This window comes from Phodopus roborovskii, unplaced genomic scaffold, assembly GCF_943737965.1.
Source record: "Phodopus roborovskii unplaced genomic scaffold, PHOROB, whole genome shotgun sequence".
NCBI lineage: Eukaryota > Metazoa > Chordata > Mammalia > Rodentia > Cricetidae > Phodopus > Phodopus roborovskii.
This window is the reverse complement of record NW_026126433.1, coordinates 40,210,301-40,237,212: the sequence shown is the minus strand read 5'-3', so window position 1 is coordinate 40,237,212 and position 26,912 is coordinate 40,210,301. Positions and strand designations below refer to the sequence as shown.

Genomic DNA, 26,912 nt, shown 5'->3' with positions numbered 1-26,912 from the left:
CTCCACTTCCTAAGTGTTGGGGGTCACCAATATGCATTACCATGCCTGGCTTAAAGTTCTTTATCTTATTCAGATATTTGATGATAATACAACAGTGAGCAGTTCAACCATGGCTTCTTTATTTTTTACCCTAAGTATCAATTTAGAGACTATTTTCAATTTTCAGAACTATTCATTATGCATATTTCTGATCTTTGTTTTTCCTTCTTTCAAACTAGGAGGAGACTCCCATAATGGAAACCTTGTCATTCCCCAGATACAATGTAGCTGAGATTGTGGTTCATATTCGCAATAAAATACTAACAGGAGCTGATGGCAAAAACCTCTCTAAGGATGATCTTTATCCAAACCCAAAGGTAAAATGTGGTTGTTTTCACATGGAGAGTCTGTTATTTTAAGAATAAAGTAAGCTATTAGGTATGTAGTGTGGGAAGGAAGGCATGTGCCCTCATATTTGTTGTAGGCCAGTCATTTTTAATCTAGAGAAAAATCTCTCACCTGGTGTAATTTTAAAATAACATTAAGTTTATAAGTGGGGCAACTTCTACATTCCCATTGGGAACTCGGTTCTTTAATATGGTTGTTTTCCTTAAAGAAAAAAAAAAGGCTTTAAAGCATAGATATATTAAAGTATATTAAATTTTTTATATTACTGGAGTGGTGGTATGAGGGTATCGTTTATTGGAGAGCTTGACAGGATTTATTCCAAATGGTTTCCTCCATACGCATGCTTAAAAACAGTCTTCCTTGGAAGCGTGCAGATTAATTTTCTTACATTATGCCCCAGGCGGGAATTGACTTATTTTGACAGGTGTTATTCTTCATATGTTTGGTTATTAAATGCAAAAATGAGCTATTTATGTGTCACAGTGAAATCCCAAAGTCTCCCTACAGTTTCCTATGTTGGCCTTGAAGTTATAATATGGGAAGGCTACTTTTATCATACAGAATGCAAAATTGTTTATCTCAGTGGCCATCCGTTCTTTAAAAGGGAAAAAATGGCCTCCAAGTGAATGATAGGCCTTAAGGTGAGTGACTAAGCTTTGGGGAAGCACGAACACTTTTTTTTTTTTTTTTTTTTAGCCAGACTTCAGGCCTTTCTGTTCACCTAATAAACTTGAGTGCTCAGCAGGCAAGTCCTCGAGCCACCATTTAGATCTGCTGTCTTAGAAGTTATGCTTTTTAAATCCTGCTATTTATCCATTAATTTTATAGCCATTATTCCACCTGAAATCTGAGGTGACCTTCAATACATATTAGCAGGCTAGTCTGAGTTATCTTTCTTTAAAAAGTAAAAATAAAATCTTGAGTGCTCAGCGTTTCCACATTCCTGACAGAGTTCCAAAAGACTCACCTATCTTCTCTGCCTGGGCTGGGTGGGTTGATTGAGTTGGATGTGAATAGACTAGTTCCCATTCATAAGTAACTGATTTCCTTATTTATTCACTACATATGACATATGAACAAGTTGGTATGTGCCATAAAGTGTCTTAAAATTTAGAAAAATTTTTTCTCACTTTTTTTTTTTTTTTTTTTTGCATTCATTGACTGTAGCATTTGATGGGGATGATGGTAATGACACAGTTCTTTGTGTAAGATAAGAGATAAGATATTGACTTTGTTTTTCTGTTGTAGCCTGAGGTCTTATACATGATCTACATGAGAGCCTTACAAATAGTGTATGGGGTTCGGCTGGAGCACTTCTACATGGTGAGTTAAGATATAAATAGTGTTTTGTTTTTATTTTTATAGCAGTTCTGCTCACAATTTGTTCTACCCCAATGGATAAGAAGTGTTTGGCTTTATTTCCAACAAATCTAAAGGCTTACATAAAATTGATCTCACTTACAAAAGACTTTTAGACATAATAGTAGTTTACATGAGAATCTTTAGTAAGATGAAAACTATAATGAAAGACCAAATGACACTTGGAAATTACTGATTCTATACAGTTTACAGATGTGTAGGTCTGGCTTCAAAGACTTTAATAAACAACTGCGAGTCTTTAGGAAAAGGAGATTGAAGGAAGGACTTTAAGATTACAATCAAAGATAGTAAAATTGAAGCAATTGAAATGAGGCCAACCACATAATTCTAATCAGAACTGCTTTTCTTGACCATGATTTGTGATGAAATTATCAGGCCATTATCTAAGGGTCTATGAAGATGTAAGGGTCTAAGAAGATGTAAAGTCTGCAGGGTCTCATCACGGTTCTTTTTTTTTTTTTTTTTTTTTTTTTTTCTTCCTGTTTTGATAGCCCAGGCTGTCCTTGAACTCAAAATCTTCTGTATGCTTGTATTATAGACACATGCTACCAAAATAGCTTATGATTGGATGTTTTTAACAATCAAAGATTTGCCCTCTGTTTACTATGGAATTTTGCAAAGGTTTGGTTTCTTTACAAAATAAGCTATCCCTCTAAAGTAGGGTTGTAACAGTTAAAAGAGGACAACAAAGTTGAATGCCTATTATAAGTCCTGATATTATTTCCATGCACTTAAAAATCTTCATGAAGTACCCACTGGGAACTGAACATTTATATATTACTGTCAACTCTAGCTGTGCACTACGAGTTGTGTTATTTTCAGGTTTAGTGGTAATGAGTTAATATCATTTGATCCTTTCCTGGGATTAAGGTTTTATAGTTGAAAATTCTTCTCATTTTGTCTGATTGACTTATGACTTAGATTTCATGATTTATTTCATTCAGATGCCATTGAACGCAGAAGTCATGTATCCACATATAATGGAGGGCTTTTTACCAATCATCAATTTATTCTTTCATCTGTGAGTAAAGGATGATTTTTTTTATCTACATTACATTGAACTGTCTAATGGTATGAGCTTTGTGAAAGAACAGCTCCCTCTACTTCTCATATGTGTTCAGAGTTGTCATATGTATACCATCTTCCTCTCTGGTATTTCTCAGGATGCTCTCATATGACAGTCTAAGACACTCTATGTCTGTAATTGTTTGGTAGCTTTGTGTTCTTGAAGTCTTAGAATCACCAAGAATATATGCTGTTTATTAGTCTGTAAATACATTGATAATGCATGAATGTTGTTGTAACACGCCGAAAAAAAATAATACTAATGCAATATTGAAGTAGATTTCAATGCTGCAGGAATGTGCATTGCAGTAGACTTCTGACTTGACTTGGCCTTTGAACACTGAGAAATAGATCCAGAAATATGTTTGAAACTAAGATGTTTGTGTTCATGGTTTAGCACCTAATGCCCCTGCTCTTCACTGTTCTGATCCTCAAGGAAGTCCTTTATGCCCATATGCCGAGTGAATGACTTTGAGATTACTGATATTGTATATCCAAGTAAGTACATTTCTGATCATTTAGTTTGCCATTTTCCCTTTCTGCCAGTAAATGTAAAAGAAAAGTGTAAGAATAATCTTTGTCCTTTATAGATCTATAGATGACTGTTCTTTAAATTAATTTTTTTTCTTAAAGCTTCTTATTTTTTTTTTAACTATTCCTAAAAATTTTGGAAGATAACTTTATTTCTGTGTTGATATCACTCTGCCAAACATGATGGATGCTCCTAAAACTTAACTGGACTTTCTGTAAGAAATATGGCAAGCACAATCCAACAGAGATTGACCAGGCAATGGTGGTACACGCCTTTAATCCCAGCACTCAGGAGGCAGAGGCAGGCAGTTCAAGGCCAGCCTGGGCTACAGAATGAGTGCCAGAGCAGGCTTCAAAGCTATACAGAGAAATCCTGTCTTGAAAAACAAAACAAACAAACAAAGAAACAAAAATGGACAGAGATTGTCTGCCTGCCTTGGGAAGATGGTTATAGTGAGAAACAGGGTGGTCAGACCAGACCTCTTTCCCACAGAAGGCTAAACTACAAAGACAGTTAAGCTGGTTCTTGAGTGTGCCTGAGTCCAGCTGCAGGTCTGAGAGGATGCTGGCTACGAAAACATGTGAGCAAAGAAGAAAAAGGGCAGGTGATCCAGTTCTGAGCCCATTTTGCTATGAATACAGTGCGCCATGAGGTTAATTTAAAACTTGGGAGTCCAGATACAAATGGCGTGTGGGTGTGATATTGCATAGTGAGATAATCTGGTCAAAGTTATCAAATTGGCAATTATTTTTTTTAGCCATGAAAAGCACGTAGCACTGATACTTCTCTGCTGTAAATGTGCAAAAAATTTCTGTGACACCCAGAAGTTTCTTATGTTCATTTTCAATCAGTCCCTGTGGCCACCATTCTCTGACAGCACTGATGTGTCTTCTATCACTTTGGCTTATCATCAGATTTAATATAACAGAGTCATAGAAGACTGGGGTTGCTATTCTCTAAGCTCTTGCTTAATTCTATCTGATATCCAGTTTCCTCGCACCATTCATCGAGATCTTTATCTTTGTGCCAAGTAACTGCCTTATGATGAAACTTGAATCAGGCCTGAGTTCATGCAGTCACAGTTTCTTCCCTCATTCATCTGTCAATGTGCATGTAGACTGGCTCTTATTTTGGATGTGAGCTGGGCAGCTGGAGCCTGTGCTGTCCACTTTTTCTTTTGTTCCCCTTTTGTGCTTCCTTTGTGGTTTATGATGCTCTTCTCCTCTCTGGGGAATAACATGTTCTTTGTTGTCCCGACTGTTCTTATTTACTGCAGCACATGTCATACCACAGAGAACACAGTGACGTAATATGCTGTGTGCTGTGAAATCTTATGATGTGTTACTACTTTAATAGCTTGCACAGGTTCCAGGTCTTAGGACCTGCATGTGTATCCACTGGCCTGCAGTATTCTGTTACACAACATGCATTTGCTTTTTCTCACTGGGTAGGGCATACCCTGAGTTTGGACCAGTTGGTTAGTAATAATCCTTTAGGTTTTCTTTCAGTTGCTGTGTTTAATGATTAATAGAGATGTTGAAATCTTTGAGTTTCTTCTTTTCATCCTCACTACCTTTTAATTGGAGTACTTAGCTCATTTATGTTTAATGTTATTGATATGATCAGTCTTAAATTCACCTTGAATCTTTTTGTTTCTTCCTTTATAATATTTATGTATTTCCATGTTCTCCATTTCTTGCCTTATTTTGGCTACTTGCTTTTTTTTTTTTAAATAGCTTTTAAAAGATTTATTTCTATGTGTATCAGTGTGTATTTGCCTTCATGTATGATGTATACCATGTGCATGCCTAGTGCCCATGGAGTCCAGAGTTGTTGGGCTTACACGTGGTTGCGCCATTTGGATGCTGGGAGCCAAACTCAGTTCTTCTGCAAGAGTAGCAAGTGCTCTTGGCCTCTAAGTCATCTGTCTGGCTCCTTGTTTCTTGTTTTCATAGACAGTATCTTACTATATAGCTGAGGCTATATAGTTAAAATCCTCTGGCCTTAGTACCTTGAGTGTTGGATTCCTAGTCTGTCCTGATATGGCTGCTTCACTTTCAGTTTTGAAAGCTAATTTTCTTAATTATCGAATTTGAAGTTGATGGCTTTTCCGGTGCTTTAAAGGCATGCTAACACTGTTGAAAACAATTTTTACAAGGAAGACCAATAATAAAAACCCTTGAAACTACAGAAAAAGACAAGATTTATTGCTGCATTGTATTCTGGCTTCCCTTGTTTCTATAAGAAAACCCACTCTTATTCTTATCTTTATTCCATCTAATGTGTCTGTTTTATTTATTTGTCCTTGCTTTTAAATTGTATTGCTACTTCTTAGCTACTTGAATGTATTGTGGGTTCTGGGGAATTTTTGTTGTTGTTTTGTTTTCCCAGATTAGACTTAATTCACTGTTTTCCTAAGATATGGACCTTACTCACCTGTTAGGCAAAAAGTAATTTTTGTGGGATTTCATCACAGACTTGGGATGCTGCCAATCCTCTGCTCATAGGTGGCAGTGGCTGCTTTCCTTGCTGGCCTTCATCCCAGGAGCTTCAATCCCTGTGCCTTCTGCTCTAGTAACTCTTTCATCTATGTAATGTGCATGCTTTGCTCATCTGTTCTGGCACAATTCTTACTTCAGAACCTTTGGTTTCATCTCTTTTTTTTGCAATTGGGTATCTCTAGGAACTGTCCCTTATCTTCATAAGACTTTGTTTTTGAACAAATGGGACATTTTCGTGTCTTGTTTTACTGAAGTTGCCATTAGTGCTATTTCAAAGCATTTTTATATATTTTTCTTTTTATAGATCATATCCTGATTTTGCTTTTTATTTTTATTATCTTACAAATCTGTGCCATTTAAAACTGATACTTTTGTTTATTGCTTTAAATATTTCTGATTTTCCTCTTAGCCTTGGTAGTGTCTTTATGTCCACATGTGGATTAGAACCAGCTTCTCTGAGACCTTCAGAATGCTTTACTCTTCCATAGCCTTTGCCCCTTAAGTTCTTAGTTTCAGCAATTCTCCAACTCCAAAATCTATTCTGTTGGCATTCTCTGTTAAGGGCAAGTGAATCCACAGGGTTCCTGTCTTTCTGTCCTACATTGCATGTGCTCTGCTGTCTAAAGTTTTTGCTTTATTTATAATTTGTTTTTTGTGTTTTAAGATTCGGGTCAGTTATGGTCTTGGTTCTGCTCTATCCCAAGACTAGTTTGCTTTCCTTCTTCTCTCCCCTCCTTTCTAAACACAAAGGTAACTCCAGTCTAAGTTAAAGCAGGTGTTCTGCACCTAGTTAGAGCATACAGTGAGCCAAGTCATATGGTGAAAAATGATACATGTTTGCATTTTGTTCTGTCAGTGGTTCACAGTGTTATTTTCTATTTTAGAAGCAAAACGGACAAGTCGGTTTTTAAGTGGCATTATCAACTTCATTCACTTCAGAGAATCTTGCCGGGAGACGTATGCGGAATTTGTTTTGCAAAATGTAAGATTTAAGGATATTTGTTAGACACATACACATCAGATCAGCAATCTCATATATGTATTAGTAATCTACTTTGAAATTTTGTCATAGGTCCAATTGTTAGATAATTGTTAGAATTGAATTTGCTTTCATATTTACATAAAACAGACTTTAGTTTGAGGATATTTTGAAATGATATATTCTTGATAACACAAGATAGAATTTTGCTTTAATGTTGTAATTGAGACATTGCTCTCTGCATTAAGAAATAAGTTTTTTTTTCAGAAGTTTGCAAAGATGCATATAATGTTCTTCAAATAACTGAGGTATTTGAAATCTTTTTGTCTTTTAAGCAAAGCCAAATTGGACTGTCTGTTATTCTTCCTGCCTAACCTCACAGTAGAAGATACAGTTGAACACCATCACTTTAACAGATGGATTTTTTTCAGTGTACAGCTGATATACTTTATGGATTATAATTGGGGGATTTATTTCCATTGCTCTTAATGTGTAAGTGCTGGAATCTTAGAGAGTACCAGGGTAACATAAAACAGTTAGATCTGAGATTCGGCTACATGGATCAGGATAAAGACTTCTTGTCAATTCAGGCTAAACTTATACTCCGGAACCTGAAGACTCTCCAAAGTTTACAAGCACTCGGATGCACATAACACTCACACTTGTGTGTATACACACTCACACACTTTTATTTGGCTTTTCACTCCCATTTTTAAAGGCACACAACACAGACATTTCATTTCTAAGAAACCTGAGTGACTGCCCTTCCTGCCACTGCCTGTGTTGGGACAGGTGCCATAGTCTCTCTTCTCACTACATTCAGTGCTTTAGTTAGTTGTTTCGTAGATATTTCAGTCATGACTGATGGCTTAAAGAGATAGAACTGTGTTCAGGACCCAAAAGTCTCTTTTTTTGAAAATTATCAGCAGCTAACACAGTGCCAAGCCATAGTTAAGATGTGTGTAGCAACAGAAATTTTTGGGAATCTTGCTGAGAGGTTGTACCTAACATGCACATGACTCTGAGTTTATTCCCCAGCATTTTTAAAAGGAGAGAAAAACTGTTCTTAATTCATTCATCATAAATGCCTATCTACTTAAATTATTGTTACTATTTTGTGTGCTGGGTGCCAGGTGTATATGTGTGATACTTACTCTTGAGTGTATGGGTACATTACCATGTGGGTGGAGGCCAGAGCAGGACATCAGGTGTCTTTCTCAATCATACTGCTATCCTCTATACCTTATTGCTTTAACACAAGACCTTTCTATGGGCCAGACGCTTGCAAATTTGAGCTAGTCTGGCTGATTAGAGAGCTCTTTGGATTCCCCTGTGTATATCCACCAGTGTTGGAGTTACAGGCACTTGCAGCATGCCCAGCCTTTTTAGAAGGTTCTGGGAATTCACACTCAGGCTCTTAATGGTTGCAGAACAAATGCTCTTAGGGGCCTGGCCCTAACTTTTCTTTCTTTTCTTTTCTTTTCTTTCTCTCTCTCTCTTTTTTTTTTAATTAATGGTGAATAAATATTTTGCAATCTGTGGTTTTTTTTAAAGGCATTCTTTCCTGTTAAAACATGCTAATGTGAGATGAAATTGCATTCACAGAAATCCCCTATGGACAAAATGCAGCAGTTAAACAGTGCGCACCAGGAAGCATTAATGAAACTGGAGAAACTTGAGTAAGTGGGAGCTTTACAAATAAGAGGAATACAAACCAAGTAGTAAGTGGTTGATTTCAGTACCACCATCCACAGCAAGTCTCACTGTCTTCCTGAAATAATGGGAGGATGTCAGTCCTCATCTCTAAAAACAAATCAACAAATCTCTGTTTTCCTTCCCTAAGTCTGGTTATTTATCATTGGTTCTTTCTCATTAGTACGTTGTCTACCTGCCCCACTGAATACCATAGCACAGCAAAGCTTTGTCATGTAGGGAGGGGTTCACTCTCCCACCAGGAGCCACAGTGAGGGGCTCAGCTTTACTCCTATTGCTCACTTAAAAAGAACACACACACACAATTTGAAGTACACTTTCTTCTGAGTGTGCACTGTTTTTTGCTATTGTAAAATGAGTTGTTCTTTGTGGCCATCATAGATGGAGGGCAGTCTGCCCTGATGATGCGCAGTCAGCTTTGGTTTGTTGATTCTAGTCTGTTGATGTCTTTGAGGTTGTCTGTTTAAAGTCTCTGGCAAAATTGCCTTTATAGACAACAGTAAGCTAAGAGACTGAGAGTGAGAGACACATACTACAATTTAGCATGATAAACATAAATCGTAAACTAAATCTCGAAAATGACAGCTGGGAGAGGATGTCTGCAGCATACAATGCAAAGTGTTGCTAAGCTGGTAACAGAGCTTGTGTTGTGTTCTGAGTATGTGAAGAATTCTTACACACCAACAGGATGTTAACTTTATAGAAACACAGGCAAAGGCAGAATCAAAATAAATGGCTAATATCTTTGATGGTCTAAAGTTAAACTTGGACCTTTGTGTGAAAGAGGCGTTGGATATTGTCTTAGTTAGGGTTTGTAATGTTGTGACATAACACCATGACCAAAAAGAGCAAGTTGGGGAGGGAAGGATTTATTTGATTTATACTTCAGTGTTGCTGTCCATCTCTGAAGGAAGTCAAGACAGGAACCCAAAACTAGGCAAGATCCTGGAGGAAGGAGCTGATGCAGAGGCCATGGAGGCGAGCTGCTTACTGGCTTGTTCCCTGTAGCTTGCTCAGCCTGCTTTCTTATAGAATTCAGGACCAGCAGCCCAGGGATGGCACTACACTCCATTGACTGGGCCCTCCCACATTGATCACTAAATGAGAAAATGAGTTACAGCTGGATCTCAAGGAGGCATTTCCTTAGCTGAGGTTCCTTCCCCCAATGACTCTAGCTTGTGTCAAGTTGACACACAAAACCACCTAGTACAGATATGTAGGTCCTGACGGGAAAGATGGTATAGCATAGGAGAGAGGCTGGTCCTGCCCTGGGAAGTGTATGGTGCTGAGAGCCAGGCCCAAGTTAGGGAAATAGCATTGGACAAGAGAGGAATGCTATGGTCATCTAGTAGGTGTGACAGTGGATGGGGATGTGTATGTGGAGTTGGTTAGATGGTAGAAAATTGAAGGCTTTTGTCTGATTATTTTGCTTTCAGTAGATAAAAAAAGTCATCTATTAAATGGTTATCTTGAAAGTATATAATTCAAAAACAAGGAATCAGACCCTTTACTTAGTTATCAAAGGCTCAGGTTTTATTTGTACCTTTCAAATTTAAGAATACACAAAAAATCCTCTTTTGATCTGTTTTGTTGTGTTTAGTTCGGTTCCAGTTGAAGAGCAAGAAGAGTTCAAGCAGCTTATGGATGACATTCAGGAGCTGCAGCACTTGCTGAACCAGTTTAGGCAGAAAACGGTATCTGTGGGCCCTTTCCCATGTGGCCATGTGGTTGCACATGGCTCGGGTAAACAATGGCATTCAGTTCCTGAAGAAGCAATATGCTGCTGTGCCTGCTGGTGTTGACAGTGCAAAGTCCTTTCTGAATGCATGGAACTCTCGAGTATTCCCTTGTGTTTGGTACAGCAGTAGTATCCTGGGCACTGCAGCGAATGCTCAGGCGGCTTTGGGTCAGTCTGTGTATTTATGGGAAATACAGTACTGTGCTACATCCAGCCCGCACTAACTCAAGATACTTGGTTCCCAGCTTCGGTGTTAGCTTGTGGTACTTTCCCTGTATTTCTGTGAAGCTAGGGTTTGGGGATTTGTCATGGTAAAAAAAACAAGTGCAAATCAATGAGAGAAAAAATGATAATTTCATATCTTGGCTGACTCCAAGTTGCCTGAAATTTTGTGCTGCTCAGTAAATACCATGGATACCTAATGAGTTGGTAGTTATTGTTTAATAAAAAAGTTTTCTTTGAAATTTGTGTATTCGTTTTTGAAGTGATACGGTGGTGCTAGGACAGGCTATGCAGTTATTTATTTTTCTATTATGTTTTGCCTTTTCATTATTGTTACTAAAGTGTTGATGTTAAACAAGGGGAAAGTTGGTTTTGGCTCACAGCCTCAGAGGGTTCGGTCCATCATGGCAGGGAAGCATGACAAAGAAGCTTATATAACACAACAGAAAGCCGAAGGGAGTGCTCCCAAAGTGCCAAGGCAGTGCACATCCTCCCAGGGCCCTGCTTCCTCAGGGAGGAAGCTCTGCAGTCTCCTGACAACCTGTTCAGATTTGATCCAGCAGTGGATTGGCCCATCGGTTAGGTCATAGTTCTCAGGAGCTAGTTAGTTGTCTCCAGAATCACCCTCATAGGCACATCATTGGGTGGGCATCACCAATCCGCAGGTTTCTTAATCCATTTGTGATTAAGTGAGACTCACCACCAGGCCTGAGCAAAGAGACTCTTAAGGTCTTTTACTAGATAAAGACAGTTGGACACCATCTGATCTCGCTTCCTCTTCTTTATTGTATGAGGACGTGCTAGTGGTTTGATTTTAGTGTTTCAAATCGTTATAACACAGTTGTTTTTTTTCTCATAGACAGTGCTGCAGGAGGGAAATACCCAAAAGAAATCTGATATTTCAGAGAAAACCAAGGTTTTGGTAAGTACCTCCTCTGTTACTTTGTATTTAAACTGAGTATACTATAGTATACTCACTTCAGTAAATGGCTGTGTTAGCTGTGTGATTATCATCTTTTCCTCTCAAAGGTTTTCTGAGACAGGTTTTCTCTCTGTAGCTCTCTCTGTCCTGGAACTCACTCTGTAGACCAGACTGGCCTTTAACTTAGAGATCTGCCTCCTGAGTGCTGGGATTAAAGGCTTGTGGCACCAAGTGTCTGGCAACTCTTTTTCAACTTAAATACAGAAGCTATTATAAAAGAAAAAAAAAAAAAAAAAAGGAACAACATGAACACATGATAATGTATAAAGACAGTAAAAGGACCCAAAGTTAACCATATGATCTGATGTGTGCTATATAATTATATGCTACATAGCATATAATAGATTATTTTTCCATATACATATATCTGTAATTTTACACAAATGAAATTCCCTCAGTGAGTCTCACCCCTTCCCCCCCCACACACACACACTTAGTATAGTATAGATGGTTATACTTTAAGTAGCTACTTCTCAATCAATGGTTGTATAATACGATTGGACATCTGTATATGTATTGTATTATACATCTTTTAGCTCTCTTTTGATTGCTTCCAATTTTTGTTAATTTTATATAGCTATGTGTGTGAGGTAAGTGTGTGCATTTGTTCATCAGTCTCTCCTAAAACACTAATTCAGGATGTGGGGATTAAAGGAAATACACATTTAAAATTGGCTCATGTTGCCAAACTAAATTTAGAGTCTAATTTCTATTTTTAGCAACAGAATATAGGTATGTCTATTGCCTACACTCTTGCTAAAAATAATTGTTTCCAGTTTTTGCATTTTTTAAAAAAAAAATTCTCACTCTTATACGGGAAAATCTTCTTTTATGTCCTTTTATTCTAATGATTTTTAACTCTCTTCGTAATTCCTCTTCTGTAAATTAAGCTATTTTGTACAGTAGGTTTTCTGTATTTATATGTGTATTTACTTTTTAAAATGTGTAGTCTTAACTTTAATGTTGCCATCCTCTTGCATGTGTTGTTTGTTTATTCAGGGAGGCTGGGAATATGTGGTGCTGGAGAAGGCATCCTGAGTTTGTTCTCTTTCTCCAACTGTGTAGATCACCAGACTTGGTAGCAAGCATCCTTTCCTACTGAGCTATTTTACCAGCCCAAGAACATGTTTTAAGTTAAATTAGAATCATAAAAGCCATACATACAAAAATGTATTTTGTCATAAAATGCTAAAAACTACATGTGGAGAGATTTCAAATGTAAGTGAAGACTTACTTGTCTTAGCTTAGGTTGCCTGACCTCACTCACTTTCTTCATGTTCTTGTGCATGTACACACACACACACACACACACACACACACACACACACAGATGCATGCACGCACTCACACCCCTTAGGTGCTATTACTTTGGGTACCAGAGAAACAAAAAGGTCATGCAGTTAATATGAAAACACATCAAATGCATATTCTTACTGTTGTGTGTACTTGTGCTGCGTATGGAAGGAATATAGAGGAAATGGGAGGAGAGTTTTCAAGGGTCCATGGATGTTCTTAGAAACAGGATGCTGTAGTATCTTAGGACAACCATGTTGATCTCAGAGATGCCACTGAGGGTGCTAAGTGTCACACTAAGGAACTTGGTATGCAGCCAGAGCCATTAAGCAGGCAAGAGTGGTCAGAATTCAGTTTTCCCCAGTTATAGCAGACATGAGCCTACAGTGTTGTGTTATTCAAACAGTAGTAACCAATTTTGTTGTGTGGCCTGATTGGTGAAAATGTCTCTCAACAGAATGAACTAAAGTTGTCAGTGGTTTCTTTGAAAGAAGTTCAAGACAGCTTGAAAAGCAAAGTTGTGGACTCTCCAGAGAAGGTTAAGAACTACAAAGAGAAGATGAAAAGCACTGTCCAGAAGCTCCGCAATTCTCTGGTGAGCTCCCCTGTGTCGTGTGCGACTTTCTGAATTATCTGGTATCTGTACAGATTTTTCTCTTTGATTTGTGTGGGATAGAGGGGAAAGAAATAGAGCTGCAAGATAGCTGTTTACTCACTGCTTCGCTCTGGTGGATCTAATGGACATGCTGTGTTCTTATGAGAACTAGTCACTCAATTTTAGAGGAAAAAGGAAAGAAACAATTCTCAGATAATCAGTAACTAAAACTTGTTACAAGCAGGTTTTCCTGCCAGTCTGGTCCCACCGCTGTGCCAGGCTGAAATAACACACAGAGATGCTGTATTAGATATAATGCTGTTGGCCGGTTACTAGTTTTTTATTGGCTAGCTCTGTCTTAAATATTAACCCATTTCTATTAATCTAAGTATTTCCATATGGTCTTATCTTACTGGAGAGATGATTCAAAGTTCTACCTTGTTGGTCCTACATGTTGAAACTCCTCCTACCTCTCCCTGGCTCCTCGTCTCCTAGTCCCGCCTATCTTGCTTTGCTATTGGCCAACAGTGCTTTATTCATTAACCAGTATGAGAAACATTTACAGAATGACATCTGCCATCATCTCTTTTCTGTCTAAAATAAAAAGAGGGGTTTTAACCTTAGCATAGCAAAATATATAACAAAGCAGTTATCAAATAAAAACCATAGTTAACAATATTTTTAGTCCATTAACATTTAGCAAGATTTAAAGAAAATATTTCATCATCTGTCCTATCTTTATGTAACTTATCTTTAATCCTAACTAAGGAAAACTATAACCATAACTATCTGTCTTCAAATCCATCAAAGACCACAAAAGGATAAACTCTAAAATTGACAGAGACATCTTGCCTGGTCAGTCACCCAGTTCTTTTGTAATGTTCCATCTTCGGCCCATAGGCCATAGTGTGTCTGGCAGACTCCTCAGCAAAGCAGGAAACTTTAAACTGTCCTCCTGTATTGGCAGTTTGTCCTGCAGACAGTCTGGCAGACTCTCCCATGAAGCAGGAACCCTGTAACACTGTCCATCTTGTATCAGCAGTCACTTTCCTGTGGGTCCTGATCTTGCCCAAATAGCTAGTCTTGCCATATTGAAAGTAAACTCCATAATGAGTTTCTTCAATGTCCATCTTCCTTTCTGATGTAGGTGGTATAGCCAGGATCAGTTATGTCTTACTGTTAAGAAAAACCCTAAACCATTTTTAAGTGCCATATTCTGTAGGTCTTTGAAAGGTTTGAAGAATGCCTATTTATCTCAAATACATCTCTGTATATCTAGAAAACCTAACTAACTTAACTCTAAGTTTTGACTATCATAGATAACTGTCTATAATCTGTGTTAAATTATACATTACATTTCTAAATGAGCTATATAAACACAATATCTAAACAAGATGAGAAATATATCACAAAATTGACCTTAAATTTGTATCAATAAGTGAAATTCCATTCTAAAACATAAGTATTCATATCTATACCATAATCCCCTTTTTATCCTTAAAGAGATAGGTTGTGATCATTAACCATTTATAACCAATCCTATTTAAATGAAAACAAACGTTTATAGACAATATTTGGGAATTTGGGAATTGTTCTTTCCAAACTGCTTCCTGCTGGTAGGGGGCACTGTCTTTGGGAATCCTAAGAAGACATGGGAATCCTAGTTATAGTGGTCTGCCAAGCTGCCTTGTCCCAGCTGTTCTGAATGTTGGATCACCTGGGAAACTGTTTCAGGGGGTCTGGCTTGATCAAACCATGTTACTCTGGAAGGAATCCAGAGCTTTTTATTTTCTGTGAAAACAAAAGTAGAAATCCTTTTTCCCAGTAGCCTTAAATTTTGAAATCAAAGCATTTTTAAAATATATAAATTGGATTAATCCAGCAGCATTTGTTTTAACAGTTGTTGCTATTTCCTCAACAGTCAAACAATTTAAAGACAATCCAATAGCATATAGTATCTAGAATCTTTCTGGGGTGTCCATCTTTATGTGACTTTCTTATTACTTTATTTCTTTTAGTTCTATTTTTATATTTTGTGAGACAGGGTTTCTCTGTAACTTTGGCTGCCCTGGAATTCATTCCATACAGCAGGTGTACTTTGAAATTATAGAGATCTGCTTGCCTCTGTCTCCTGAGTGCTGGAATTAAAGGCATGTACCACCAATGCCCCAGCCTCTCTCTGTTATTATTATTTTTCTTTTTTTAACCAGCTGCTGATACACACCATTGAATTGTTAGCAGAGCTTCTTAAAGACTGTGCAGTTTTTTTGCCGCTTATGCTGAGTCAGGAAACCTCCCTTTAAGGAGCAGTGAAAATCTCTGCTTGAATCTAGCAAAACAGTCCAACTGAGAATAATGCTGCTACCAAGAAGCCTAGCTTTTCTCTGTTCTTTTGTTTCTAAAACCCTCTTTTAAGCTTTTGGCAAGTTTTAAGTGAAAGTTTTTAGTAGCCACGTTGCTGGCACCAATTTGTTATGAGCAGTTTTCCCGCCAGCCTGGTCCCAGAGCCGTGCCAGCCCCAGATAACACATAGAGATGCTGTGTTAGATATAATGCTGTTAGCCTGTTACTACCATTTCTTATTGGCTAGCTTTGTCTTAAATATTAACCCATTTCTATTAATCTAAGTATTTCCATGTGGTTCCATCTTACTGGAGAGAGGATATGGAGTCCTACCCTGTTGGTCCTACATGTTGAAACTCCTCCTATCTCTCCCAGACTCCTCCTTGTCTCCTACTCCCACCTATCTTGCTTTCCTATTGGCCAACAGTGCTTTCTTCATTAACCAATAGGAGAAATATATTTATAGAATGACATCTCTGATCAAAAACTTATAGTATAAACTGTGAAATAATATAGTGTGTATGTTGGTAAGACAGGGGACATATGAGAAATCTTTGTTTCTCCTGATCATTTTTGCTTCAAAGAAAAGTGCTATAAAAAGTTAAAACACTTTTTAAAGTACCAGTAAAAAATAGAGGATGCTGTGAAATAATTAACTGAGAGAACTCAGTTTGTATTTGTGGAAGTTGGATAGGAGAGGGCAATGGGAATTTGTCTTAACATCTGATCATTTAAGGCATAAGAAATGTGTTCAAGGTTGCTTTGAGAGGTGGGGTGAGGTAATAAGAGACAAAATTAGTGGTGGATAGACAATTTGGCTTCTTTTTTGAATCAAGGTTTTAAAGTTATCATATCTAAGTAATTCCCGATAACATAAATTGTCACTAATAACACAGAAAAAAAATCATCAGAACAGAAATGAAGCCCAGAAATAGATTTGAAAATTTATGGGGAATGGCTGCCTTATTTAAATAAAAACTGATGAATCTTGGGGTTTAACTAAATGGTAGGGTATGCTTGCTCAGCTTGGGGAGGCCCTGGGTCTAACCCCACCCTCCATTAAGAACGGTTCTGTTTAATTAGTTGTTCCTCTAGGTGTAAACAGCAGGATATTTATGAAAAGAAATCTTTATGTGAATTAGACATTTAAATTTTAACAGACTTAGAACATTTATATAATCTTTGGGCAAATGGCACCCACGCTCTCCACCCACACAGTCTGACTTTATAGCCTAGACTAATCTGGATCTTCCTTCCTCAGCCTCCTTAAGGGCTTAGATTATAGGCTAGGTGTTTTTCAATTAACATGAAAACCAAAAACTTTACTAAAACATTCTCTGTGTCTATGAAGTGTTCTGGTTAGTTTTTGTCAACTGGACACAAACCTAGACGTAGTGAGGAATTATCTCCATCAGATTTTCTTGTAGGCAAGTCTGTGGGACATTTTTTTACTAATAATGGACGTAGGCGGGTCAGCCCTAGGCAGATAGTTGCTGGGTTTGTAAGAAAGCAGGCTGAATAAGTCAGTGAACAGTGTTCCATGGCCTTTCCTTCAGTACCTGCCTCCAGGCTCTTGCCTTGACTTCCTTTAATGATGAACTATAACATGTAAGCTAAAATAAACCCTTTCCTCCCCAGGGTGCATTTAATGTTTATTTGTTTGTTTGTTTGATTTTATTTTGTGTGTATGGGTGTTTTACCTACACGTATCTCTGTGGACTGTAGGGGCCTGGTGCCTTTGGAAGCCAAAAGAGGGCATCATATCACTATGTGGCTGCTGGGAATTGCATGTTTTCCCTCTGCAAGAGCAGTGCTCTTAACCACTAGACAATCTCAAGATGCTTTTGGTCATGGGCTTTATCCCAGCAACAGGAAGCAAACTAAGATTTGAAGGCATGATTAGATCCATTATATGCAAAGAGTGTTTACAAATTCATAAAAACATATACATGAAATATGAGCAATATAATTAGGCCTTTTCTGAGGAGAAATTTAAACTGGTTAATAAGGTAATAAGGTAAGGCAGGGAGTAGCTTAATGGGGAGAAGGAAACACATCTGTAGTGGTATATGGTTTGAGTAACTATACATTCCTTTTGTGTTTTAAAAGGAGGTTATCTTTTTAAAGAATCATATGATAATTATAATTATTATGTTAAAAAAACATAAAGATTATTTATAGATCATATGACTTCCCTGTAGTATTCAGAAGTAGTTTGAGAATTAGCAGAGCAAGCCTTTGGGTGTTTTGGTGGTGCTTAGAATCAGACCACAGAGCTTTGTAGGCACTAGACAAGCATTTGTAAGCTAAGCTGTACCCAACCAGAGTGAGCTCTTTCCCGCACTCATAAAAAATCTTTGGAAAATTAGCAGTGAATGGTCAGGTAGTAAAGTAGTGCCAATTTTCTTTGTTATAGATTGTAGTGATATCTTGTTTGTACAAATAAAGCATGTCTGAAGATCAGAGAGATGAAGGAGCAAGCCACAACCATACCTTACCTCACTAACTTCCCAGCTGAAAAGAGAGCAAGTTCCTGTTTCCTCCTACCTATATTCCTATCTCTGCCCAGCCATTTCACTTCCTGTCTATTAGCTAGTGGAAAGCTCCACCCTCTTATCTTCAGACACACTTTATTTGTGCAAACAAAATTCACCACAATAGATATTTGGAGTTTAAAAGGCATCTTTACCAGTGTGGAGAGATGGCTTAGTGGTTAAGAGCACTGGCTGCTTTTCCAGAGGAGATGGGTTCGATTCCCAACACTTGGATGGCAGCTCACAACTGTCTGTAATTCTAGTCCTGGAGGATCCAATGCCCTTGTTTGATCTCCTGGCCTTTAGGCATGCGCATGATGCACAGACAAATATACAGGCAAAACACTCATACACATAAAATAAATAAGTAGAATGTTTTAAAAGACACATGCCAGTGGTAGTGCCTTGCTACTGACCTAGGAACTTAATTGTTGTACATTCTTGAGCTTTCATTAGCAATTGCAGAAATTATTGAAAATCACATGAATGGACTTTACAGTTTCTTAAGAGAGAATCTCAAATCTCAAACTGGTCTTTTTTCCCCCCCTTCCCAAGCAAGAAGTGATGGAAAAGTATGAAATCTATAGAGACTCTGTGGATTGCTTGCCTTCCTGTCAGCTGGAGGTGCAGTTATATCAAAATAAAATACAGGACCTTGCGGATAACAGGGAGAAACTAAGCAATATCTTAAAGGAGGTTTGTATTGTATGGTGTTTTTTGTCATTATTATGTGATGGGCCGTTACATCTTTGGGTTCACTTTCATCTATTGTTCTTGCTTTTATTTCCATCTTCTTAAAGACAAACTAGCTTGTTCTGTTCTATAGTGTAGTATGTGCTGAGGAATAAGCTATCTTCCCCCAAACAAAAGGATATCAGAACTTGTTTTAACCTTCGGATGAAATGAATAATAAGTTAACATAACACATGGTGGTATGTGTTTTGGAAAATAGTAATGAGTACTTTAACTTGTCCTAACAGATATCAGTGGCACAGATTCCCAGCTCAGCTCCCATCACTGCACCTGTGTTAATAGAGATGTCAAGCTTATAGTAGTCTCTGCCCTGAGCACTGAGAGGCAGCTCTGCCATTCCAGTTTCTCAGATGCCTGAGATAATTTTTCACATCTTAATCCAGGCCATTCCCAGGACCACTAGCATTACAGTATAAGTTTGTTGTTTTTGACAGAGAGAAGTCAAGGGTTAGGAGGATTTCTCTGCTTAGCACATAGTCTTACCCACCATCTGGGGTCACAGGGCAGATCTGCTTTTGATTCTAAGGTCTTCCTCCGCCCTTTTCTCTTCTACTACCTCGGTGCACACACCAGCACTCAGGTGCAAGGTCTGCCTGTTGTGTGCCTGTCCCCTATGAATCCTTATGGCAGACCAGCAGGGGCAGCTCCTCTCTGCTCACTGGATCCTTTCCCCTTGTACAGTTGTGATTTTATGCTTAGCTGTCTGAGCCTGAAGACTTAGTCTATTTCAAAATTGGGTTTTACTCTAGCTCACTCTAGAAAACCTGTTCGTTTTGTTTTAAGTTCTGTTTGGTGCATTGACTTGAAATACTCTTCATAAAACAGAACCTGAACTTGGAGGACCAGATTGAAAGTGATTCATCAGAACTAAAGAAACTGAAGACTGAAGAAAATTCGCTCCGAAGACTGATGACTGTAAAGAAGGAGAAGCTTGGCACGACATGCTTCAAAATGAACAAGAAACGGGAGGACTGGGAGCAGTACAAGCGGACAGTGATCGAGTAGGAGCCTGATTTCAGGACAGCCACTAAGCACACCGTTAGGGCAAGCTGATAGGCTTTCAGAAAAGAATTTGGCCTCTAGTGACTAAGATACCTATAATTCTGTCTATAGAAATAAGAACTCGGGTTGTTTCAGTCTCTGCTTGTTTGTTGCCTTTTGAGGCACACGGTTCCAATTTCTTTGTATTAATCTTTAAAGGGATGGTGGTACTAGTGTTTGAGTGCACTTGAGCCATAATGGGCTAGAGTTTCATTAGAAAAAGGAATCGTAATATTATTCAGGTAAAATTTAATACTTTGTTAAGTTATCTTGCTAGCATGTTGAGGTATTTCACTGGTAGAGTCTCTTTTTCAGTCCTAAGGATGTGCCCATAGAATGCATGCCACAGTTGTATTTATGATGTAGTTCCTTAATCCTTAAAGTATGGCATTGGGACTGAGTATTTTCATGCACATCAAAGGAAGAGGCATACACTGGGGATTGTGTATTTGTTGCCAAACATGCAGTAAAGTTGTACTACTCCACATTCGCAATGACAGTGCATAGATGTACACACTGAGGCACTGTGGCCGAGCCTCCATTTTAAAGAATAGGTTGTGAGAGCTGATGTGTAGCTTAGTGGTGGAGCACTTGCCCAGCATGTCCCAGGCTCTGGCTTTGATCTTCAGCTCTACAAAATAAGGAAACAAAAAGGGTGTCTCTTCAATGAAGTAGTTTCATACTCTCTGGTGTAACTAGAGTGCACCACACTGTGGGTTTTGTGGGTTTTGTTGTCTTGCTTTTGTATCTGGAAGGGTCCTAGGCTTGTTGAGCAAGTACTGACACATGATGGGTCTGGGTTCACTGTTAGCATCTTTGATTTTTTTAATGCCCAAGAGAAGTTATACCCGGTATCTCTGTTCCCCTTTAGAGGTTGCAATAAAGTTCAAGAAGAAAGAGGTGCTGTCTGTGAGCAAGTGACCACCATTAATCAAGAGATCCAGAAGATTAAATCTAGGAGTCAGCAGCTAAAAGATGTTGCGAAAAAGGAAAAGCTGAAGTCTCAGGTGCGTGCTCCTAGGACATAAGTGTCTGTGAGTTTGAAATGTAAATGATGTCACCCATGACAGGGTTTTGAACCCACATGCTCTTTGCTTTTATCTGTTTATAGCACCCCTCTGGATACGGTTTAATAATCTGCAGACACGTGTCTCCTGTGTCTTTTTTTATTACTTGTACGTTAGCATGTCACAGAATATCCTTCTTTGGGGTAAAAGTAGTTGCTTAATGCAAGTTCTGACGTCTTAAGTCGATGGACTTTACTTGTGATTTTTAAGTTATGCCTCAAAAGACATTTTACCAAAAGCTACCCAAAATAGCTACAGCTCTTCATTCAGAATCTTTAACCCTCTCTTTTTCATTCATCTCTGTCTTCCTGCTTTTATAGCAGCCTGGTTTGTGATAGCTGAATTCTCACTGCCACTGTCTCACTGTGCATACAGTCTGCAAACTGCCTAATACAAAAGAGACACTTCATCCTACATTCTTAAAGAAATCAGAGACTGTGCTGTCGCATGTTCTCCATGTAGTTAATGAACTGGCTATTAGCAGATCAAAACCGATAACTGGTTCGAACTTGAACTCTTTGTTAATCACAAAAGATGCCCAAGCTACCTCATATTCCTGTTGGTTCTGGACATGTGTGTCTTGCTAGTAATAGTAGACATTTCCTGGCAATACCAGTTATTCTTTAAAACTTAGCATGGCATGTAAAACCATTCCTAGAATAGCCTTGGGTATAGTCTGCTTTCCATAAGTATTTATAAGTTGAAAGGGCACTGAGCACTATGCTTTAAAACCAGCTGTGTGCTAGAATTCAGTGGTGGATCTTGAAATGACCAAGTCCTCTCCCAAAAAATTGAATTAGAATCTCAACTACAGGTCCCATCTCTTAATTGAATCATCTGTCTCTAGACTAAGATGGCATTTGAGAGCCACTGACGAGCTCTGTGTAATTGTGATTGTGTTCTGTGGATGGAGCTCATAACCACACAAGCTGTTCTACTACAGCTGTAATTGTTAACATGTTATTTCTCAAGATGAGTTTAAAATCTTTAGTGTCTGTACTCTGGTGGACTCAGCTCTTCCCTCTGGATTGATCTATACTCTGTTCTAGTGAATAGCCCATAAGAGATAGCCCTGTGTCCTTTAGTTAGTCTTCTCTCTTTTGGGTATAGTGGCCTCACCTGTCCAGCCATTCTTTACATGCTTAATTTTCAGATTCATTGTTACCCTGTTTATTGTTAGTATTTTTTACCTGTCATTATTTTCTTTAAAGTATAGAACCTAGTACTTACCACAGTCTTCCCAAGTAGTGCTGGGTTCCCAGAAACATAGTGCTTCTGTTTACAAAGGGTTGTCAGCAACAGTATCTTGCCTTCTGTTCATGTTCAAAATATGGTCAATTAAAGACTACAACTTCTTCACGCGCAGCCCTGCCCAGCAGTTCCCCCCCACACACCATACTGTGATGAAATGATTGCTCTCAATTCAAGATCTTATTATTATATCTTGTAGGCTTAATTGTATGTCTTTCAACCTAGATTCTCAAAATGCCAAGATCAGTTTAAATCTCGTCCACACCAATTATTTCTCATTGTGTGGTATCGGTAGCAAATTTGAGCAGCATGCCTTTTTCTCCAGGATGAAAGGAAGCATTGAGTGGACTCTGGATGCATTGTAACTCTCCTCCAGGGTGTACAGCATTATTATCAGGGCTCCAGGCACCGTCGTTCCACTTACTGTGTTGTCCTCCTTATACCCAGTCTGCCCATGTCCATGTGTTCCTCAGTAGCCCAAGAATGACTGTAAATACATGGGTGAACTCAAGTATGTTTGCTCATGTACACTATGGATTATTATCCATCCATAAATAAAATGGAATTTGTAGGAATATATATGTTAGTGGAAAATATTAAGTGAGATGACCCAGTCCCAGAAAGACGAAAACATATGTTCTAAGTGTGTGTGTGTGTGTGTGTGTGTGTATGTATGTGTATTTATGTGGAATGGTTGAGTAAGGGATACCAGGAACTAGGAAAAAATCCATGAGAAGGAAAAAGGAGGCTTTAAGGGAGAGGGTTATTAGGTATGATAATAGAACATGTGATATGGGAGTAGAGGGGGAAATACTAATGGTGTTCGTTTTCAGTAGGGATGAGGAGAGATGGCTGAGGGGGAGGAGGAAATGATCAAAGTTAACAAAAATATGTTTATGTGATTTAATTAAAAATAATAAGCTTTATCTTCCATGTATCTTCCTGAGTCTTTTCATGTGACTGGTTTCTTGCTTCTCATTTATTGCAGACTTTTAACAGGTAGCCTGGCTCCCACGTGGTACCCGGTGCACTACTGGCTGCACATGGCATGCTGTTCATTCATTGCCCTAAGGGTTAGATGTGTAGCCCTGTGCCTGGTTGAGCCTTGCTTCTAGCACTTAGTGTACTTGATGCATTGCTGTGGGGTAGAAAGTAATCTTACCTGCCTCTGTCCTGTTCACAGGGTACTCACAGAAAAAAATCCAGCAATGTATTTTTGATTGATGGATTAAAATGTTTGTGGGATCAGTGGTGATGCTGGGTGTAGAAGTCAATGAATATTGTATAATTTTAAAATTTCTCAAATTTCAAAAATGAGATAACCAGACCAACACTGTCACATAAAACATTGCTAGAGTCATGCTCAGCCCTGTAGCTACTGGGTAGGTGGGCACTGTAGCCATGAGTCCTTGACATGTGTCTAGTGCAGCTAAGGAGCTAATGGGATTTTAAATTTAATCTAAATTCTTGTATATTTAAATAATGGAACATGGCTAGTGCTTCTATATTGAACAGCACTGGGCTAGCCTTAGATTTTATTTTACATCCCCACGCCCATGCTTTGATGTTAGAAGTATTTGACTTCCCGGTAAGACTTTATATATGTGAACTGTCTTACTGATGAAAATTTCCACATGTGTATAGACCTTCATTGACTATTCTAAGCTACATAGGATTTGAGAAGGCTATAAGCCATCCCCATTAACACCCGACAGTACGCTCAGGGCATTGGCTATGTATTTGCTTCTGGTAGGTGTGCTGCTGATTTGGGCTTCCTGTTCTGTTTATGGTGACTACAGTGACTCTATCTGTGTGACTAGTTCCTCCTTGGGGAAAAAAGCATTGCATTGGCATATTGAAATGCTTGACTATGGATTCGCAGCTTGTGTTTATTTTTTGATTTTAGCCACACTTGGTTTTGATGGTCTCTTGAAAGTGGTGTCTTTCTACCTGACTTCCTCAGCTTTCTTGTTCATGGAAATAAACACATAGGCCAGTGGAGCTAGGACTTTAAGTGGATATGTAGCCATTGAATGTGTTGGTTGTTTAAAATAGCATTCACATAAACTAGTTTCTAACTCACCTGATTTCTCTTATAAGATTTAAAGCTTTTGGAAACTTGTTTTCTTGATGGTTCATAGTCTATCACAGCCGTAGTCTCTCCCAGCCTTGTATTAGAACTAATATGAATGGCCACTGAAGTATTTGCAACTCAAGTGTTAGGTCTGGCTGTCACGTGGAGCAATTCTTTGACATTTGTCCTTAGGAAATCTTCGTTAACTTGAAAAGTGCTGTGGAGAAGTACCATGAGCGCATTGAGAAGACAACAGAGGAGTGTTGCACCAGAATAGAAGAGAAGACTGCCGAGCTGAAGAAGAGGATGTCCCGAGGATGCTCAGCCCAGCCTGCCCTCCAGTAAACTGCCTTTCATTCCTGTTTGCTTAGATAGTGACGCTAATAGAAGTACCAGCGATGTCATCTAACTAATGTGGATACTGTTGGTTCCCATTTGCCTTTGGTGTTTTTTTTTCTATGTGATGTGCTAAATATGTACTGAAAATAGTAGGAGAAAGTCAAGGTGGAAATACTTAATCAGATACAATTTTGAGAAATTGTACAGTTTTTAGTAGGTAAGGTAATAGCTGATATTCCAAAGTAAAATAAAGGGATTCTTTTGGTTGGTGTTATTTTCCTTAAACACACATTGTTAAATGACTAGTAAGGATTTAGGGTCAAGCTATGTCATAAGCAGGACTGTTAAGTTTTGTTCTGCTTTGTTTTAACCTTTCATTTTAGCATGAAATAAACTTGGATGAGTTTCAAGACTTTTTGAATCAAGTCTCTGGTTCCTGTTTGAACTGTCCTCATGAAGTGATGGACCCTGCAGTCCACTGCCCTTCCTGGGCTTTCATGCTCCTCCCCATGGTTTGTTCCAGCTTTACTTGCTTCTGCTGGAAAGCACTCATCTTCCAGTCTTAGTCCAAACTCAGACGTAACACTTTTAACACATTAGAGAATTTACTTTTGTTGTTTTTAATCATGTATATGTGTACATTTGAGGTCAAAGGTGTCAGATACTCTGGAATTGCCAATGTGGGTGCATTGAAGGATAGGCCCTTCATAAAAGCAGGAAGGGTTTTTATCCACTGAGCCATCTCAGTACTTAAAATTGTAATTACATTTATTTATTTGTATATGTGGGGGGTGGTCATGCATGTGCCACAGAGGACAACTTGCTGAAGTTGATTATTTCCTACCACCATGTGAGAACAAGGAAGCTAACTCATGTCATCAGGCTTGGTGGCAAGCCCCTCTACGCTGAGCCATCTCACTGGCCCACTTTGATTTTTTGTAGCTTTTAGTCTTCCCTTTCTATTTTCTCTACCATTTATGTTGTTTTATGTAGTGTCATATACACATTTTCACAAGCATGTTCTGGAGGCTTGTGACTTCTTCTGTTTTTGCATTTCAAATTTAGCATTATGCCATTAAGTACTTGTTCATCACTTGAGTGTTTACTTAAGAAAGCATTTTTGGTTTTTGTGACCAAATAATACAGCCACTGAAACAGATTTATCTGTGTGATAGGAAGCACTCTGATATTTCCGCCTACCAAATAAATTTTCTAGTGACTATCTTTAATCATCCCTTTTTGCCCCTCCAAAAAATTAAAATTTAGTCAAAGACCCTCATCAGAATCTACTCACATCCATTTGGCTCTTTTGATGGAAGAATAAACTCTATAATATAGGGATTTTTCCTGGAGCTGTCTTGAAGATGGTGATGTTCGTGTCCAACTGGTTTTGTTATATGGGGAGTTGCATACCCTGAAGAAGCAGATGACATCAGATGTCTGGCAAATGCTGCCCTGATGGTAAAGGAAAGACTGTGCTGCAGGACCTCAGAACTCTGAGCTCAGCTCTTTAGCTGGATGGAGAGCAAATATTTAATTTCACATTGAACTGACATATATCAAGAAGCTAATCCATTTTGTGACAAAGCCAAGGGAGTTGAAATATGCACCTCGCAGGCTGAAGTTAATACGTCGGATTTTAGTTTAACGGGATGTTTCCTATTTTTAGTAAGAACAGAAAAGTTTGATATGAAATTCCATTTCAAATTCAGGCCTGCCACCTTTTTCAATTAAGTAGGCACTCGCTCAACCTCTGATTGAAATACACTTCTCATCTTCCAATCCAGATTGCCACCAGGGGGCACAATGCAGCTTGCATAACCAAGGCAAAAATAGCTATGGATTTTCAGGTTGGAAATGCAAAAGCTGGAAGTTTTAAAGTGACAGTGACAACTCGAACACTAAAAGTGGCAGAGAGAACTTAAAATCTACCTAGTTGAAATAGGTTGTATCTAGGGCGTTAATTCTGAGCCCATGTTTATCTCTAAAAGTACTTAAGCAATTTTAACTGGTTGACTGTTTCTAGCTCAGATGCCATGGGACTGTAGAAACTGAATTTCCCTGACAGAAGAACTGGAGACTCTGAGCAATGAGCAAGGCACTTCGGAACTGAGTATAGACCA

At 38.5% G+C, this 26,912-nt stretch overlaps 1 protein-coding gene across 1 annotated transcript; it reads left to right on the top strand.

The window, feature by feature from the left end:
• The first annotated feature begins 228 nt into the window (after nt 1–228).
• Nucleotides 229–25,162, top strand: Nuf2 (NUF2 component of NDC80 kinetochore complex). The gene is made up of 13 exons (XM_051186205.1): nt 229–356; nt 1,636–1,710; nt 2,712–2,788; nt 3,269–3,330; nt 6,750–6,847; nt 8,450–8,523; nt 10,158–10,251; nt 11,377–11,439; nt 13,250–13,387; nt 18,820–18,960; nt 19,843–20,018; nt 20,930–21,065; nt 24,643–25,162. Exons 1-13 carry the CDS (start codon nt 234–236, stop codon nt 24,793–24,795), a joined length of 1,410 nt encoding a protein of 469 aa, XP_051042162.1. The 5' UTR covers nt 229–233; the 3' UTR covers nt 24,796–25,162.
• Nucleotides 25,163–26,912: the final 1,750 nt, after the last annotated feature.

Excerpts from the sequence above, each read along its gene's own strand:
- Nuf2 (XM_051186205.1), top strand. The coding sequence starts at position 234 with ATGGAAACCTTGTCATTCCCCAGATACAATGTAGCTGAGATTGTGGTT. Across the intron at positions 1,711-2,711 it reads GGCTGGAGCACTTCTACATG|ATGCCATTGAACGCAGAAGT; the intron begins GTGAGTTAAGAT and ends TATTTCATTCAG. Across the intron at positions 8,524-10,157 it reads ATGAAACTGGAGAAACTTGA|TTCGGTTCCAGTTGAAGAGC; the intron begins GTAAGTGGGAGC and ends TGTTGTGTTTAG.